General features: G+C 39.8%; 1 protein-coding gene across 2 annotated transcripts in view; it reads right to left on the bottom strand.

Moving 5' to 3' along the window:
* The window catches only part of Stx17 (syntaxin 17), a 58,864-nt gene that overhangs the window by 30,466 nt on the left and 12,485 nt on the right, over positions 1 to 15,913 (bottom strand). For both annotated transcript variants that reach the window (XM_031377358.1, XM_031377359.1), the window contains exon 3: positions 11,474 to 11,539. In XM_031377358.1, coding sequence (XP_031233218.1) covers positions 11,474 to 11,539 — 66 coding nt within the window. The remainder of the gene's footprint in view (positions 1 to 11,473; positions 11,540 to 15,913) is intronic.

Raw genomic sequence — 15,913 nt, 5'->3', positions numbered from 1 at the left:
ACATTGAAGATTCAGCATTGAGGACTCGAGATTCAAGCCTCTACCCTCCTGGCTGGCGCACCCGCAGCTTCCCGGGACTCTGGCCAGGACCATGTAGCCCGAACATACTCGGAGCCCGGGGGGTACTGCACCAGTCCATAGGAGATGGCTGCTGTTTTAGACCTAATGTGTTTTAGATGGCCTCAGATGTACCTTGACTACTGAGCTGCCAGATTTTTCATTTCTCTCTTTTGCAACGATTGTAAAAGCCTCATGTCATTTTTGAGAAATACACTCAGACCTTACTCCACTCATGTCTAGTCTGTTTGTCAAAGCCGAATCCCGTGCACACCTGGCCAGAACCCATCGTCCTGCGGAACAAGGGACCCCGTAAGAAACCCCAGTCCGCGGCAATAGACAAACTGTTTTGAGAAACAGGTAGTTTCTTTAAAAGTTAAGTAATAACTGAGCCATTATTCTGTTCCTAAGTTACTTACCCAAGTAAAGTAAATTCTTTGTCTATACCAAAATGTTCCCAGCAGCTTTATTTATAACAGGCAAAGCAATAAACAAACCAAATGGCCACTAACAGGTGAACAGATAAATTATGTTATATCCATATAATACAATGCTATTCAATAATAAAAAGAAATTAAATATGGATACATAGAAGAGGGATAAACTTCTGAATATTCACAGAGTGAAAGAAACTGCATTTTATGTTGTATGATTATGTTATATTCTGTATAGGTTATATAAAATTCTAAGAAATATAACCTCTAGTGGATAGCAAGTTAGTGGGCCAGAGAAGAGGACAGAAGGATGTGGCAGAGAGGGACCAAGAGGGTGCAGGGCTTCAGAGTGCAGAGAGAAGTGGTTTGGAGTGATCAAGTATACACGTTCTTGATTATGGGGATAGCTTCATCATTAACAGACACAGGAAGGTTAGATACTTTAAATATGTATACCCTATGATATGGCAGTTACTACCACAAGAAAATTATTTGAGAAAGAGGAGGTGAAATATACAAATAATTACTTATATACAGTTATATCAAAGTCAGGCAAAGATTTCGTTCAGATGAAGTGGAGATGGGAAGTGGGATGGAGGAAGGGCGCATTCTGAACTTGACTAGAGCTAACAGCTTCCTTGAAAAAAGAAAAGGAAGGAACTATGACAAATGTGAGAATCTAACATAGATGAGTGGTAAATGCATGGTGTTTGTTATATTACCTTACAATTTCAAATGTTTCTATGTGTTTAAAGTACATGAATGTATAATTTTTTCCAAATGTGCTCAATGTTCATGTTAGAGTTGCTATCAAGCAGCTTCTTATTCTATTTACACTTGGGGTAAAAAAAATCATCTAGTAGAGTTACTAAGATAGCAGGTATCAATCAGGCCCCATTAGGCCCCTGGAATAAATGATGTAGGGAAGGGGTATAGTGTGTACCTGCATTGATGTTGAACAATGTTTCCAAAATTAAAATATTCTATCCTGGAAAGAGGCTTGTTAATAGGAAGTTAACAGAATTAAAAGGCTCAGGAAATAAACAACTCACAAGTCTGAGACAATTCTTGAAACTTAGAAGAGCTACAAGGCCCTTCCTGCAAGGTCTACTGCTGGGTAGAAGGACCTCTCTGACCTGTCAAGCCGCCTTAAAGCCAGGGAACTGCAGGGATACAGTTTCTGTAGGTTGTGGCCCTAGTTGAGGCATTTTATTTTAGGGATGCAGTTGCCTTCAACTCATCCATACTCCTGTCAGTAACCTTAATAAGCTCATTGGCCCAGTAAGTTAAACATTAGTGGAAGCATTTCTTTGGTCTATTGTTCTCTCTATCAGCGAGAGATATCTGATCTTTTCTCACCAGTAGAAGCCACACAAAAACTTGTCTAACAAACAGTACCTCAATGGTAACACTAGCTATCTTCTTCATCTGCTTGTTCTTCCTATCCGTACTCCTTCTAGACTTCCATTGTTATAATATACAAGAGGTGTCTTCAGGTTGTCTCAGGTCACTATATGCTCAGAACCTTCCAGAGCTTTCCTCCCCACTCTGAGTTATTGTCTCCGGCAGGGCCTCCCATGGTCTGACCCAGCTGAAACCTGACTTTATCTCCTGCATCCTCCTTACTCACATGAACCACACAACCTCCTTAGCACCTGATGGACATGCCATACATCCTCCTACCACAGTCTTCACACTAGATTTTTCCCCATGCCTGGAGAATTCTATTACTTAGTTTATGGCTTCAGTTGCTTCATGGCATCCCTAAACTGTTATCTGGGACCTTCCACAACCACTACTGAAATAAAAGTTTACTACTAGGATTTTTGATCCCTGTAATTGGCTTTACTATTCCTCATGGCAAATGTAACCAGCAACTATACTAGATATTTATTTACCTAAAAAATATATCTTAAAAAAATAAAAGGGCTGGAGAGATAGCTCAGCAGTTAAGAGTACTGACTGCTCTTCTAGAGGTCCTGAGTTCAATTTCCAGCAACCATGTGGTGGCTCACAACCACCTGTAATGGGATCTGACACCCTCTTCTGGTGTCTGAAGATAGCTATAGTGTACTCGTATACATAAAATAATTAATTCTGCTGGGCGGTGGTGGCACATGCCTTTAATCCCAGCACTTGGGAGGCAGAGGCAGGTGGATTTCTGAGTTCAAGGCCAGCCTGGTCTACAGAGTGAGTTCCAGGACAGCCGGGGCTGCACAGAGAAATCCTGTCTTGAAAAAACCAAAATAAAAAAAAAAAAAAAAAAAATCCAAACAAATGCTATAGAGAAAGGAGAACTCTTGGACACACTTTGGGTGGGAATCTAAATTAGTGTAACATTTTGAAATTTTGTGTGTGGTATGGAGGTTTCCACACACAAAAATGATCGCCCTATGATCCAGCAGTCCCACTTCGAAGCATACATCCAAAGGAAATAAAATCATGATCAAAGCAGCTTTTATCTTTACTTCCATGAGTATCACAGCACTGTCTGCAAAGCCGACTTAAGTGTTCACCAGCGGTAAGCAGGTAATGAAAACCTGGTGGCAGATACACGTATACACAATTGAAGACTGTTCATCCAAGAAAAAGATAACAAAGATCTTTCATTTGCAATAACGTGGATGAATCTGAATGACACTGCCAGGCGCAGAAGGAACAATGCCAAATGATCTCAGTTATATCAGAATCTAAAATGGCTGCTCTTGTAGATGCCCAGCATACAATAATTATTTTCAGAATCTTGGGAGGTGAAGAGAAAAAGTTGAGAGGTTGTTCAATAGGCACAAAACTATAGTTCTGCAGGAGTGAGTTCTAGTGCTACTGTATGGCAAGAGAACTATACTTAACCACACTTCAGGGCATGGGAGTAAACAGCTAGAGGACTGTGAGTGTTCTCACCACAGCAACATGACAAAGGGCTGACACGACAGAAGTACCTCGCTACATCACAGCATCAGTACAGCTACATTAAAAAACATCACACCTCGGGCTGAAGAAATGGCTCAGAGAATAAGAGCACCGGCTGCTCTTGCAGAGGATGTGGGTTCAGGCCTCAGCACCCACAGGGCAGATCACAACTCTTTAACTCCAGCCGCAGAGGATCCAACTTCTGCCATCTAAGAGGACAATATGCATATGGTGTGCAGACATACATGCAGACAAAACACCCCATGTATAAAAATAAATTCATTGAAAAAAAATCACAGCCCACAAATATGGGCAATTCCATAACATCAAAAATATACATTTTGGGCTGGGGATATAGCTCTATAGTAGGATACCTGAATAAAAATAAAATCTCTCTATTCTTTCCAGCTGCCACTCTTCCAAAGACAAGATGTACAAGGAACGGGATTTTCTTTACTTTTGCATATAGTGTCTACAGTAACAGTGAAGAAATGGCAGATAGTAACTTATTTCTGTTCTTCTAACAGTCATAGATAGAGTGTAGGAATGCCACACCCTGAAGTCCTGGTTCGATACCAGCATGGCATAAACCAGTGTGGTGTATTCCTGTAATCCCAGCACCCAGAGGTAGAGGCAGGAGTATCAGAAATTCTCGACCATCCTCACCCACATAGAAAGCTCTAAGCCAGCCTACACAGGAGGCCCATCTTATAAAAATAAAAAAAATCTTCAGAAATAGCCACACATTAGAGCAATGGGAGCCATAATAAGGGAAGCAAGCTTTAAAAGTTCATCAAATCAGTATTTAACAAGCTGTGCAGTATACAAATATAAACTGGAAACCATGTCCAAACTGTCAGATAAAGACACACCCACCTGTTCAGATTATTAATAACTACATATAATAACTAGTTATATCTTTCTTCACTTTGTTCAGATATATCTCCAAATTCTTTTCTAAAGCTTAAGATATAGTCAAATATATATTCCCTATATGGATGATAATTGTAAAAAGCAATTATTCTAAGTTAATTGGGAATTCTGAAAAAATGGCTAATTATGTATTTGATGATTAAAAGATGAGTGGCTATGCATATATTTGCCTTCATTAAATATTGATTTAGTATTTCTAATGTGTTTTTATAACATGCAATTTTGAGAGCAAATTGTATACAGCAGAAAACATTTGGTATCATAATAATTAATCGGATTTCTTTACAAACACAAGCACAAGTCCACTGGAAAACATTTAAATACCACAGCAAACATACTCTACACATAGCATGGTTTACTGTTAAGAGATCCAGAGTCATAACTATTTAATTAAAATAAAGCTGTACTACTCTTTAGTTTTATTTAAGATATAGTCAATGTTTATCTCCTATTCTAAGGTTATTGATAGTAGAGTGACTTTACATTTGTTTTAGTATCAACCAGTCCTAAACATATTATTTTTTTAAACTAATAACCAGCTATTAAAAAGACTGAAAAATCACAACTGAGGGCACAGAGCAGTAGAAGACCCCCTTGCCTCACTTGCATGGGGCTCTAGGTTCAATTTTCAGCATGGGGGAGGACAGGTTAGAGGACAGGCAAAGAAACCGAATATCAAAGGAGAAAAAAAAAGACCTAATTCATTTATTCAAGTATTTAATACGCATCTACTATTATGTGTTAAGGGCCTATCCAATGCCTACCCACTTGAGTTAACACTTAGAGATTATAAAGAAAATATGAATAAACATGGGAACTGGCTCTCACTAGGTCAGTGAGTCCCAACCTTCCTAATGCTGTGACTCTTTAACACAGTTCCTCATGGTGTGGGGACCCCCACCATAAAATCATTTTTGATGCTACTTCATCTCTGTAATTTTGTTAGCTATAAATCTTAATGTAAATATCTGACACACACAGATGGTCTTAGGTGGCCATCTGTGAAGAGTCTAACTAAGCCACCAGAGCCCTGAGACCTGAACTCCACTATCACTACACTATCACTTCCTGCTTCAAACACCAAGTTCATTACCACTTAGTTTTCTCACTGCACGTTAACACTTAGGAGAGGGAGAGAGGGGAGACATGATTTTCAAAATATTTATTTTAGGGCTGGGGAGATGCTTCAGTTGGCAATATGCTTATTATGCAAGCATGAGGATCCCTGCAGCAACATTAAAGAGCCAGGCTCAGTGGCATGGTCCAGCACTTTGGAGACCTAGACAGAAGGATCTCAAAGCTCACTGGCCAGCCAGTCTAGCTAAATGGACAGGCTCCAGATTCAGTGAGATAAGCAATCTCAAAAAATAAGGGCATTGACCTCTGACCTGCACACATCCACATCCAAATAGTCACCTTACACTTCCATATAACAGGTCAGAAAACTAGGGAGAGTAATGAGATTATAACTCATTTACAACCAAACTAACTTACTGAATATCTGCTGTTACTGCGTGTGCTGTGCAGAACATTAGCACATACTACTAACAATCTTACAACTATCCTCAGGGTTCCAGACCATTATGTTAATTTCATAGCTGAGAAAACTTGAAATAAATTGCATGTAACTTCTTTAAAGAAAACAGTGTCACATATGATTCAAGCTATTAAAAATTTATAATTTGAATGACATGTTCAGAAAAGCAGAAAAGCAGAGGAAGGAAGTGGACTCAGGGTCCCACCCTTCACCAAGAATCTTTCTGCAACTGATACCTGCTGGTAACGGGAAAATCAGTTCTCTCTAAGGGAGTGTCACTGGATCTATCAGCCACACCCAGGGCAGGCCCCATGCCCAGGAGTAGTTGGCTAACATGAAAGTGATTCCATGGATTCCTGTGTGCCTTTTGTTTTATTTCGTTTCATTGGTTGTTTTTTAAGATTTATTTATTTATTTTATGTATGTGAATACACTGTTGCTGTCTTCAGACACACCAGAAGAGAGCATTGGATCTCATTACAGATGGTTGTGAGCCACCATGTGGTTACTGGGAATTGAACTCAGGACCTCTGGAAGAGCAGTCAGTGCTCTTAACCACTAAGCCACCTCTCCAGTCCCCTGTTTCATTGAGTTTTATCTTACTGAATTTTGTTTGTTTGTTTTGATTATTATTTTTTGAGAGAAAATCTGAAGTGTAATGGGTAGAGAGGTGGGAAGGAACAGGGAAGAGTTGAGGAAAGGAAAACAATATGGTCAAAATATGGTGTATAAAAATTTTTTCAATGAAAAATTCTTTTATAGAAGAAGCTGTTTTGTTTTATATAGTGCTTAAATTCTTCTTACACTTCTATTGTGTGTGTGTGTGCACCCCTGTGTGCACATGTCTGCACACACATGCCATGGAGCATCACATACAGTCAGAGAACCACCACTCCCAACAGCCTGAGTTCTTTCCCTCAGCCACACAGTTTACAAGAATCACTCAGGTTGTCAGGTGGCCAGTCGCTTTTACCTGCTGAGCCATCTCTCTGGTCCTTTGTGGCCTTTTAAAAAAAAAGATATAGTTGAATAACCTTTGTTGGTGGTGGTGGTTTGTTTTTTTGTTTTTTGGTTTTTTTTTGTTTGTTTGGTTTTTGAGACTGGGTTTCTCTGTGTATCCCTGGCTGTCATAGAACTCACCACGTAGGCTAGGCTGGCCTCAAACTTAGAGATTCCCATCTCTGCCTCCAAAGAACTGAGATTAAAGGTGTGAGCCACCAACACCCAGTTAAACAAGCTTGTTTTTAAGCAACTCTTTCTTCAAGTGGTCAGTGAGCAAGATTTTTTTTTAATTCAAGCAATCAAAAAAAAATTGGAATCTGAAAATGTGGTGAGTGATATAAGAGAAGAAAACTGAGTCCTAAAAAGTTGAACTCTGAAGAGAAAATCCAAAGGAATTGCAAAAATTAGAAACAAGAGTTTGAAGTAATTGGCTATAAAATATATTTATGAAAATTAACTATCTACATTCACACACAGAACACACTGTAAGGTACCTAAGAACAGACTCATAAGTACCCTGTGTGGCAGTGTTCACCTATAATACTACCTAGCTCAAGAGACAGAGATGGGGATAAAGAGTTTGGTGGAAATCTTTAACTCTATCATTTGTTTAAGCCCAATCTGAGCTACATAACATTCTACTTCAAAAACAAAATTAATGACATAGTTTAAAACTAAATCTTGCTTATCATCTTCTTTGTATGGAGAAAATTCCATGCACAAGATGCCAAAAGCATAAGGAGACTAAAGGTTGGAAAGGTAATTGTATGCAACTTAAGAAGGTCTTCATGCCAAAGGCACAGTGAAAAGGTAGGTCTTACAAAAGCCATTCTGATAAATCTGGAGAACTTATGACTTCCTCATGAACTTGTTTCTCCAAAAATTGTTTTTATCACAAACTAGCCATGAACAAGCCTAGACGCTAAGTCCTGAGCAGAAATGAATAAAATAAGCAAACACCTGTATCTAACAACAGTTTTTTCTCATTACTTTAATGGCACACATAAATCTTTTATGCCAGATGGAGACCAGTAATGTCAACATGATTTTAAAAATTAGTACACCAAATTCTCTGACACAGTCAATAACTCAATCAAATCATGTGATTGTTAGTAAAACATTAAACAGTGAAGATGGTAAGAAACCCAAGTCATAATAATCTCATTAACATGAACACACTCTTGCTGACACCAGGCAATGTGAGATAACATCAAGAGCAGAGACGCTGCCCTCTACCTTAGGCCTAATCTAGTTACTGCCTAGTAAAATACATAGCGATAACTCAGATTTTCATCTAAACTTCAAATGATCTACTTTTCTCCATCTTCTTATCTTGAAGCTGCTGATATCTACTCCTTGCACTTCTGGAACCTTTTCTAGGGACGTCTTGAATGCATTTCATCCAATTCCAATATTTTTTTTTTTTTTTTTTTTTTTTTTTTTTTTTTTTTTTTTTTTGGTTTTTTGAGACAGGGTTTCTCTGTATAGCCCCGGCTGTCCTGGAACTCACTCTGTAGACCAGGCTGGCCTCGAACTCAGAAATCTGCCTGCCTCTGCCTCCCAAGTGCTGGGATTAAAGGCGTGCGCCACCACCGCCCGGCTGTATATATGTATGTTTACATTTGTCCATATGTGTCTGATGTGTGTGAGAAGAACCACCTCTGGTGTTAGTTCCACCTTTCACTTTATTTTGCAAGGCCTCTCTTGTTCCCTGCTACACCCAGTGCTCAGACTAGCTAGCCCAGAGCCTTTTGGAGGACCTGCCTGGCTCTGCATCCCATTTTGCTGTAGGAATGTTGAAATCAAGACATGTATTATGGTGTCCAGATTTTTATATGGGTTCTGAGGACTGAACTCAAGTTCTCAAGCTTGTGCCTGAGAACTCTTTATCCTCTGAGCCATGCAATCTAGAGTTCCAACATTCAGTGAACAGGGACTGGCAAACCTTTTTGTAGGGCCAGAAAGTACAGAACTTAGACTCTGCAAGATATGTGGTCTTTGTTGCACCATTCAACTCAGCATTTGTAATGTGAAAACAGTAAATGAGTTAGTGAGTTAGTGAGTGAGTGAGTGAGTGAGTGAGTGAGTGAATACACAGATGTCGGGTCAGGCGCAATCTGGGAGTCAGTTTGGTGACCCTTACAGTAAAATAGTGTACGTATACATTTGTATATGTTAGTATGTGTGACTGTACGTGTGGAGCCTGTTGGGTATCTTCCTCTATTCTTTTCTACCTTATTTTTTGAAACATGGTCTCTCACAGAACTTGGAGCTCACTGGCTGTCTAACCTGGCTGGACAGCATGTTCTGGGAATCTGTCTGTCTTCACTGCAGACACTGATACATACTATCTCACCTGAGATTTTACATGTGCTGAGGATCTGCAATAGCCAGCCTATGCCCAGTGTGATCCTGTCTCAATATACGAATAAATAGGTGCTGGAACTGTGGCTCCATGCTTAAGAGCACTGCTGCTCTTAACCCACTTAAAGGATCAAGGTTCAATTCCTAGCACCTACATGGCAGCTCACCAGGGTCTGTTAACTGCAGCAACCTCACACATACATGCATGCAGGTAAAACACCAATGCACATAAAAATAAAATAAATACAAATAAATAAAAGTTCACAGACCTAATGAACATTAGTTTTGAGATGGAGAAAACAGATAATACAATACATATTATTAATATTTCAGAGCATTTGGGATAAACAGAGCACAAAAGATCCTGGGGTGGGGGCTCGGGTTGGGCGGTGGGGGGGGGAAGTCCTTTGCAAAGATTGGGAAATTGCAAAGATTGGGTGATTCTAGCTTTTGAAAGAGTAACACAGAGAGTTGGAAAGCATTCACTCTTAAAGCCAACTCCAAAGAGAATTCTACACCTGATAAAACTACAGTGGAGATTTAGGCACACACTACCTAACCTCTTCTTCTGGATGCTAACCAACGAAACAATACAGGTGCTAAGAACTGTTGAAGACCAGATATCCATCAAACACTTCCTACATAGGAGCACCCCAGGGGAACCCCGGTGTAGCAGCAGAGTCCTACTGGGCCTGGGGCATGACGGGCTTGGGGATGGAACTTCTCAAATAATGAATGGGCCAGATATATATACACACACAAAACAATATTATTAACAGCTATGTGATAAGACACATGGAACATTTTTTAAAAACTCAAAAATACACAAACAGAAAGCCAGGTAATTAAAAACAAGGTTGTTATTAGCTTTAAAAAAAAGGGGGGGGGCTGATGAGATGGCTCAGTGAGTAAGAGCACCGACTGTTCTTCCGAAGGTCATGAGTTCAAATCCCAGCAACCACATGGTGGCTCACAACCAACCGTAATGAAATCTGATGCCCTCTTCTGGAGGTCTGAAGACAGTTATAGTGTACTCATTTATAATAATAAATAAATCTTTAATAAAAAAAAAAAGGCTGGATTTCACTTTTGACTTACAGAAAATAATGCCCTTATAATCAAAATATTGAGGTACTGAGTACTAACTGAACCAAGGACTGTATATCTGCAATTATAAAAGAGGAAAACAAAATGAAAAGCTATAGCTCCATCTACATGGCCAGAGTAAAACAACAGCACCTGACCCACCAGCTACAGGGGCTGTTCAGTAGTCACCAGAGAACATGGCCAGTGGGCCAAAAGCTTCACAAGGGGTTCTTCCCAATAGGTCTTGAAGGTAGAGAATTGTGGGGTTCTGTCTCTAACTGTGTTCTATTTTAAAGACAAATAGTGAGTCTATATATTTTTCAGGAGTTGCATTGATTTACTTATTTAGTGTGGGTGTGCCTGAGGCCACAGTCCACATGTGGATGTCAAAGGACACTGGCTTCTTCCCGGTTGGTCTCGGGCTGGCACTTGGGCTTTCAGGCTTGGTGGCAAGTGCCTTTATTGGTAAACTATCTCATTGGCCCAGAAAATACTATTTTTAAATGATAGTTTAAAATAATTAGAGTTTTTGAAAATAACTATCAAAGACTATGGGTAATACATTTCATAGATAGAATGCTGTATCTCTCAAATTATAGATGTTGGTGTCTTACAAACACATCAGTATAACATACATGAAGAACACACACAATATATGTGAAAAACTTTTACCCTTCAAAGCAATTTTTAAAAATGCTAAGACTACAAGTAGCATTATTTGTCAGCCAACAGATTAATTAATACAAGAAAATGCAATGACTGTGAAAATGTAAGTAAATCTATTACTCCTGAAGAAAAATTATGTACCATAAAAAGTGACTCAGCAGTTCCTGGTAAAAGTAACAAAACACAACAAAGGCTCATCTAGGAAGGACTCAGCTGAGTCCCCTCCCCAACAAACAAAAGTCCAAAAGCATCCAGGGAGTCTGACACCACAGGCTGACCGAATGAGATGGAGGCTAAACATGGCTGCACTAAAATTCCTGCCACTGCCTCAGGCAGCTGCAAAAGGCACATAACAGGAATGGCCTTCGTTTATGCTTGGGTCTCATCTTACACATTTTAGAATGAACATTTTAGAGCCAGGCTTATCATCCTGAACTTCAAGACTGTCTCTTTCCTACTGATGTACCATGCACAACAGCCTTACCTGAACAGTGCGCCCTGCATTGATGTGCTCTTCATGCAATTTGTCCCAAATTCTGCACCGTTGGTACTATTTAAAGAGAGAAAAAAAGAATGAAAGAAAAGCGCTGACTTTTATATCACAAGATCATGTCCAGTTCCCATAAAACCCTTTACTCTAACACACCAGGGAGGAAAAACAGTGATTTTTGTAATGACAGCTAACTTTCTGAAGGCGTTCAATATTACATTTTAAATATTGAGAAATAATAATAATAATTACAAAATATCAGACCGAATTACTTTTTTTGGCCAAAATAATGTTTTTGTCTACCTACAAATTCTCTGGGGATGGACAATCTAAGAATGAAGATAGAAAAGAAGCTAGAAGATGAACAGCGTTCCTTACACATTGTTATCACGGATGCAGAATTTTAAGGGCTTGTTAATACCGACATTAAGTGCTAAGAACTTAGGTCAGAATTTTTTAAAAAATAATAAACCCCTAAAGCAGGCAAAAAGAAAAAAGAAGCTTGAGTGACAGAAGTCTCCAGTAAACAACAGGAGCCAGAGAACAATGGAACACGCAAGGCACAGAGAAGAGACACAGCTCAACCAGAAGTCCCACCCAGGGAAGTGAAGGGGGGATGTGTGCTCATATCCACAGCAGCTGCCAGCATCTGTCACTAGTGCACAGACACTATGAGAAATGCTGACTGTACCTGACAGAACTTAGATTCTCCATGAAGGAGTGAAGAGTATGGAAAATGGTAAATACTCAGATAAACATCTACTTTTTATTTCTAAACTCTCAGGATGGCAGGATGGTTCAGCAGGTAGGTGCCAGGCTCAACTACTGGAATTCCATCTCCAGGACTAACTCCCACCTCCTGTAAGTTGTCCTCTGACCTCAATATGCCAATATGGTACATGTGGCTGCACGTACATATACACATGCGTACACACACACAAACTTGACAAGTATGTATATCCCAAACCTTGAGGCAGTTGCTAAAATGTAATCCACACAGATCACATCATACTTTGTGGTGAAGGACCATCTCTGAGACTACAAAGAAGGTAAAGATTTGGTCTTACCGGTCCTAGCTAGTGACACAATGAAAACTTTAGTCACCATTGTAGGGTATAACAAAGATGAAGAAAGGGAAGGAGAGTGGGAAGGGAGGAGAATGGAGGGAGGAAGGGGAAAAACCAATGGAAAAAGATAACAAAGAGAGAGAAAGAAATTGTCTTCACAGGTGCCATGACTAAACAATCTATAGAGAACCACACAGCATGACCAGATAGGTCAGGGACTAAGGGCCATAAAGTGATAATTACTCACACAATGAAGATAATATCAACTCCAAGGTATAGATAAAAGTAACTGCCTTACCTTGACTACCAAATATTAAAAATACAGAAACAACAACAAACATGAAGGACAACAAGAATGTTGTAAATCTAATATACTTGAAATATTGATGGGTAGTACCTATGCTAAAGGCCTGAGTAGGCTAATTCACTAACTACATATTCTACTTCTGAGTATCTTCCTTGTGCATAGGGATTGTTCACGTGTGTGTGTGTGTGTGTGTGTGTGTGTGTGTGTGTGTGTGTGTAGGACATACTTGCCTCATGTGAGTGCACATGTCAGGAGGTGTGAATATATGTGCATGAGTGTGTAGAGACCAGAGATTAACATCTGTTACTGTGGTGGTCTGTATGGCTACCTCAGTTATTCTCCACTTGATTCACTTCATCAGGGTCTTGAGCTGAACTTGGAACTTGCTGACTTAGCTAGTCTAGCTAGCCAGCTTGCCCGGGTGTGGGGCTAGTTTATGTAACTTGACACAGCTGGAGTCATCTGAGAGGAGGGGATTTCAACTGAAAAAAATGCTTCCATATGATCATAAGATCAGACTGTAGGAAAACCTATAGAGTATTTTCATAATTAGTGATTGATGTGTGAGGACCCACTCATTGCTACCCCTGGGCTGGTGATCCTGAGTATTTAAAGGAAGCAGGTAGTCTGCCAGTAAGCAGCACTTCTCTACGGCCTCTGCATCAGCTCCCGACTCCAGGTTCCTGCCATGCTTGAGTTCCTGTCCTAACTTCTTCAGTGATGGGACTGTGATCTAGAAGTGTAAGATAGAATAAATCCTTTCTTCCCACTTGCTTTTAGTCATGGTTATTAATCAGAACAATAGGAACCCCAACTAAAACTCGCTGGAGATCCCATCTCTGCCTCTCCATGTTTTGAGATTACAAGCAGACCACCATCCCTGCTAAGCTTTTATATGGGCTCTGGAGATCCAGACTCCAGTCCTCACATTTGCTTGGCAAGCACTTTATCTACTGACCTAACTCTCCAGTCCCATCATCTAATATCTTACTCCTTATAATGGTCTTATGCAATTATTATTTCACCATCATAATTGTCTGGAAACATAGATATTTGCAGCTTTGCTCCGAATAGTCAAAACATGGGCATTAAATATATGAATGCCAAGGTCTACTGTACAATACTGTATCAAGATTGTGTGTTTATATCTGAGGTGATGGCATCAGTCAGTGTATACTCCACAGGAAGTACCTGAGTTGAAGTTTGAACAAAAAACAAAGCTTGAATGGTGGCAGCTGGTAAGATGCATGACATTACAGACATAAGACAGACAGTCAAACTTTTCAGCCCTTTCCTACCTTCTTTACAGGGAAATTCAGCTTCAAAATAGAAAAGTGCTAATAAATCATTAGGAAGAAATAAAACTAGGTATGAAGGAACATGCCTGCAATCTCAGCTAACCAGTCAACTGAGACAGGAGGATTACCTGACATCCAAAAGTTCAGGACCAGTTTGGACACCATAGGGAGATCTTATCTCAACAACAGGTTTAGGGATACAGCTCACAGCTGCAGTGCTTGCCTGCCATCCAAGAGGTTCTGTGCTCTATCATTAGCAAATCCAACCCCTTCTCCCCTAAAAAAAAAAAAAAAAAAAAGGAAGGAAGGAAGGAAGGAAGGGGGAAAGCCAAGAAAGAGTAAACCTACTCACTTCAAATGAGCTCAAATCAACAGGCACAAGAAAATGACATCTGAGTAAACCAAGAAACCTTGCAAATACCTCTGTGTATTTAGGAAGAACTGGAGAAATTCCTATTATTTGCAAATGTTGACCTTATTTCATGAAGAATATATATATTTTAAAGACCTGGGCTATAAATATTAATTTAAATCTTCAGGGAAGTGTTTACTAAATTAGTAGAGAGATTATTTGAGAGACCTTTGGGAACTGGAGACCCTGTCCCTTTTCTGTCTAGCCTTCTCACTGATAACTTCAAAATAAAGAATACATAACTATCAAATTCACAGGTGATATAAAAGAAGGAAGAGTTAGCACAGATGAGAGATCACTGCTGCACTTGGTGACAATTATGATAATGTACATGTGAGGCTCTGCCCTGGAGCCAAGAAGAGCAAGTGTAACAGCACTATCAGCTCACAGCTATTAAGGAGCAGTAAGAAGTGGTATTCTGAGATGACTGATGCAGTGTTCGGCTCTGCACTCCTTCATTCTATGCCCTTTCTAGAAGCACACTCTCAAGTACATATAAGTTAGACACATGGACTAACACAGCAACCTTCATGTATGCAGCTGCTCTGCTCTGTCTCTCCACCTACAATGTAACACACAGTACAGTGTGACAGTGCAGGCCTGTAATATCAGCACTGGGGAGCTAGGAAAGGGAGGTCCAGGGGTCAAGGCCAGCTGGGGCTTTCATAGTGAAACCTTGTCTTAAAAAGCAAAACTTGGGCTGGTGAAATGGTTCAGCAAGTACTTGCCCCTAAGCCCAAGAACTGAGTTTAATCCCCAGGAACCACACCACAGAAGAGAGAGAAAGGAATCCAAAGAGTGTTCTCTGATCTCCACATCCACACTGTGGCATGTGTGTCCATACACATACACATAAATAACAAGTAAACATTAAAAAACTACAAGACAAAGCATCAATAATCCTTGACCTATAAGGTCATTGTAAGATGAAGTGTTAAAACATATGGAAACCTGTAACATAATTCTCAGCAAAGAAAAGCAGCAGCCCTTGCTTCTGCTGTCATTATTTACCCACATACTAAAAGGGCTGTCCAAGTGATTACTGCCTCAGTGGCATTCACTCTTACTACAGCGAATTAAAAAAAGAAGAAAAGAATTCACATTGCTATTGCTTACTATTCAAGTTTATGTGAAATTAGGATATATTATAAAAAAGTTATTATCTGGTGGGGGTGGTAGAAAGTAGGGTGAATTAATATAGGTGAAAAACACTAGAAGAAGCAACTTTTAAATTTGTAGTTAAGTTTGGGCCACTGGCAAGCACCTTAAAACTACCGACTTTTCATCAGGGCAATGCAAATCAAAACAACCCTGAGATTCCACCTCACACCAGTCAGAATGGCTAGGATA

Source organism: Mastomys coucha, unplaced genomic scaffold (genome assembly GCF_008632895.1).
Source record: "Mastomys coucha isolate ucsf_1 unplaced genomic scaffold, UCSF_Mcou_1 pScaffold18, whole genome shotgun sequence".
Classification (NCBI taxonomy): Eukaryota; Metazoa; Chordata; class Mammalia; order Rodentia; family Muridae; genus Mastomys; species Mastomys coucha.
This window is presented reverse-complemented; position numbering and strand designations above follow the sequence as displayed.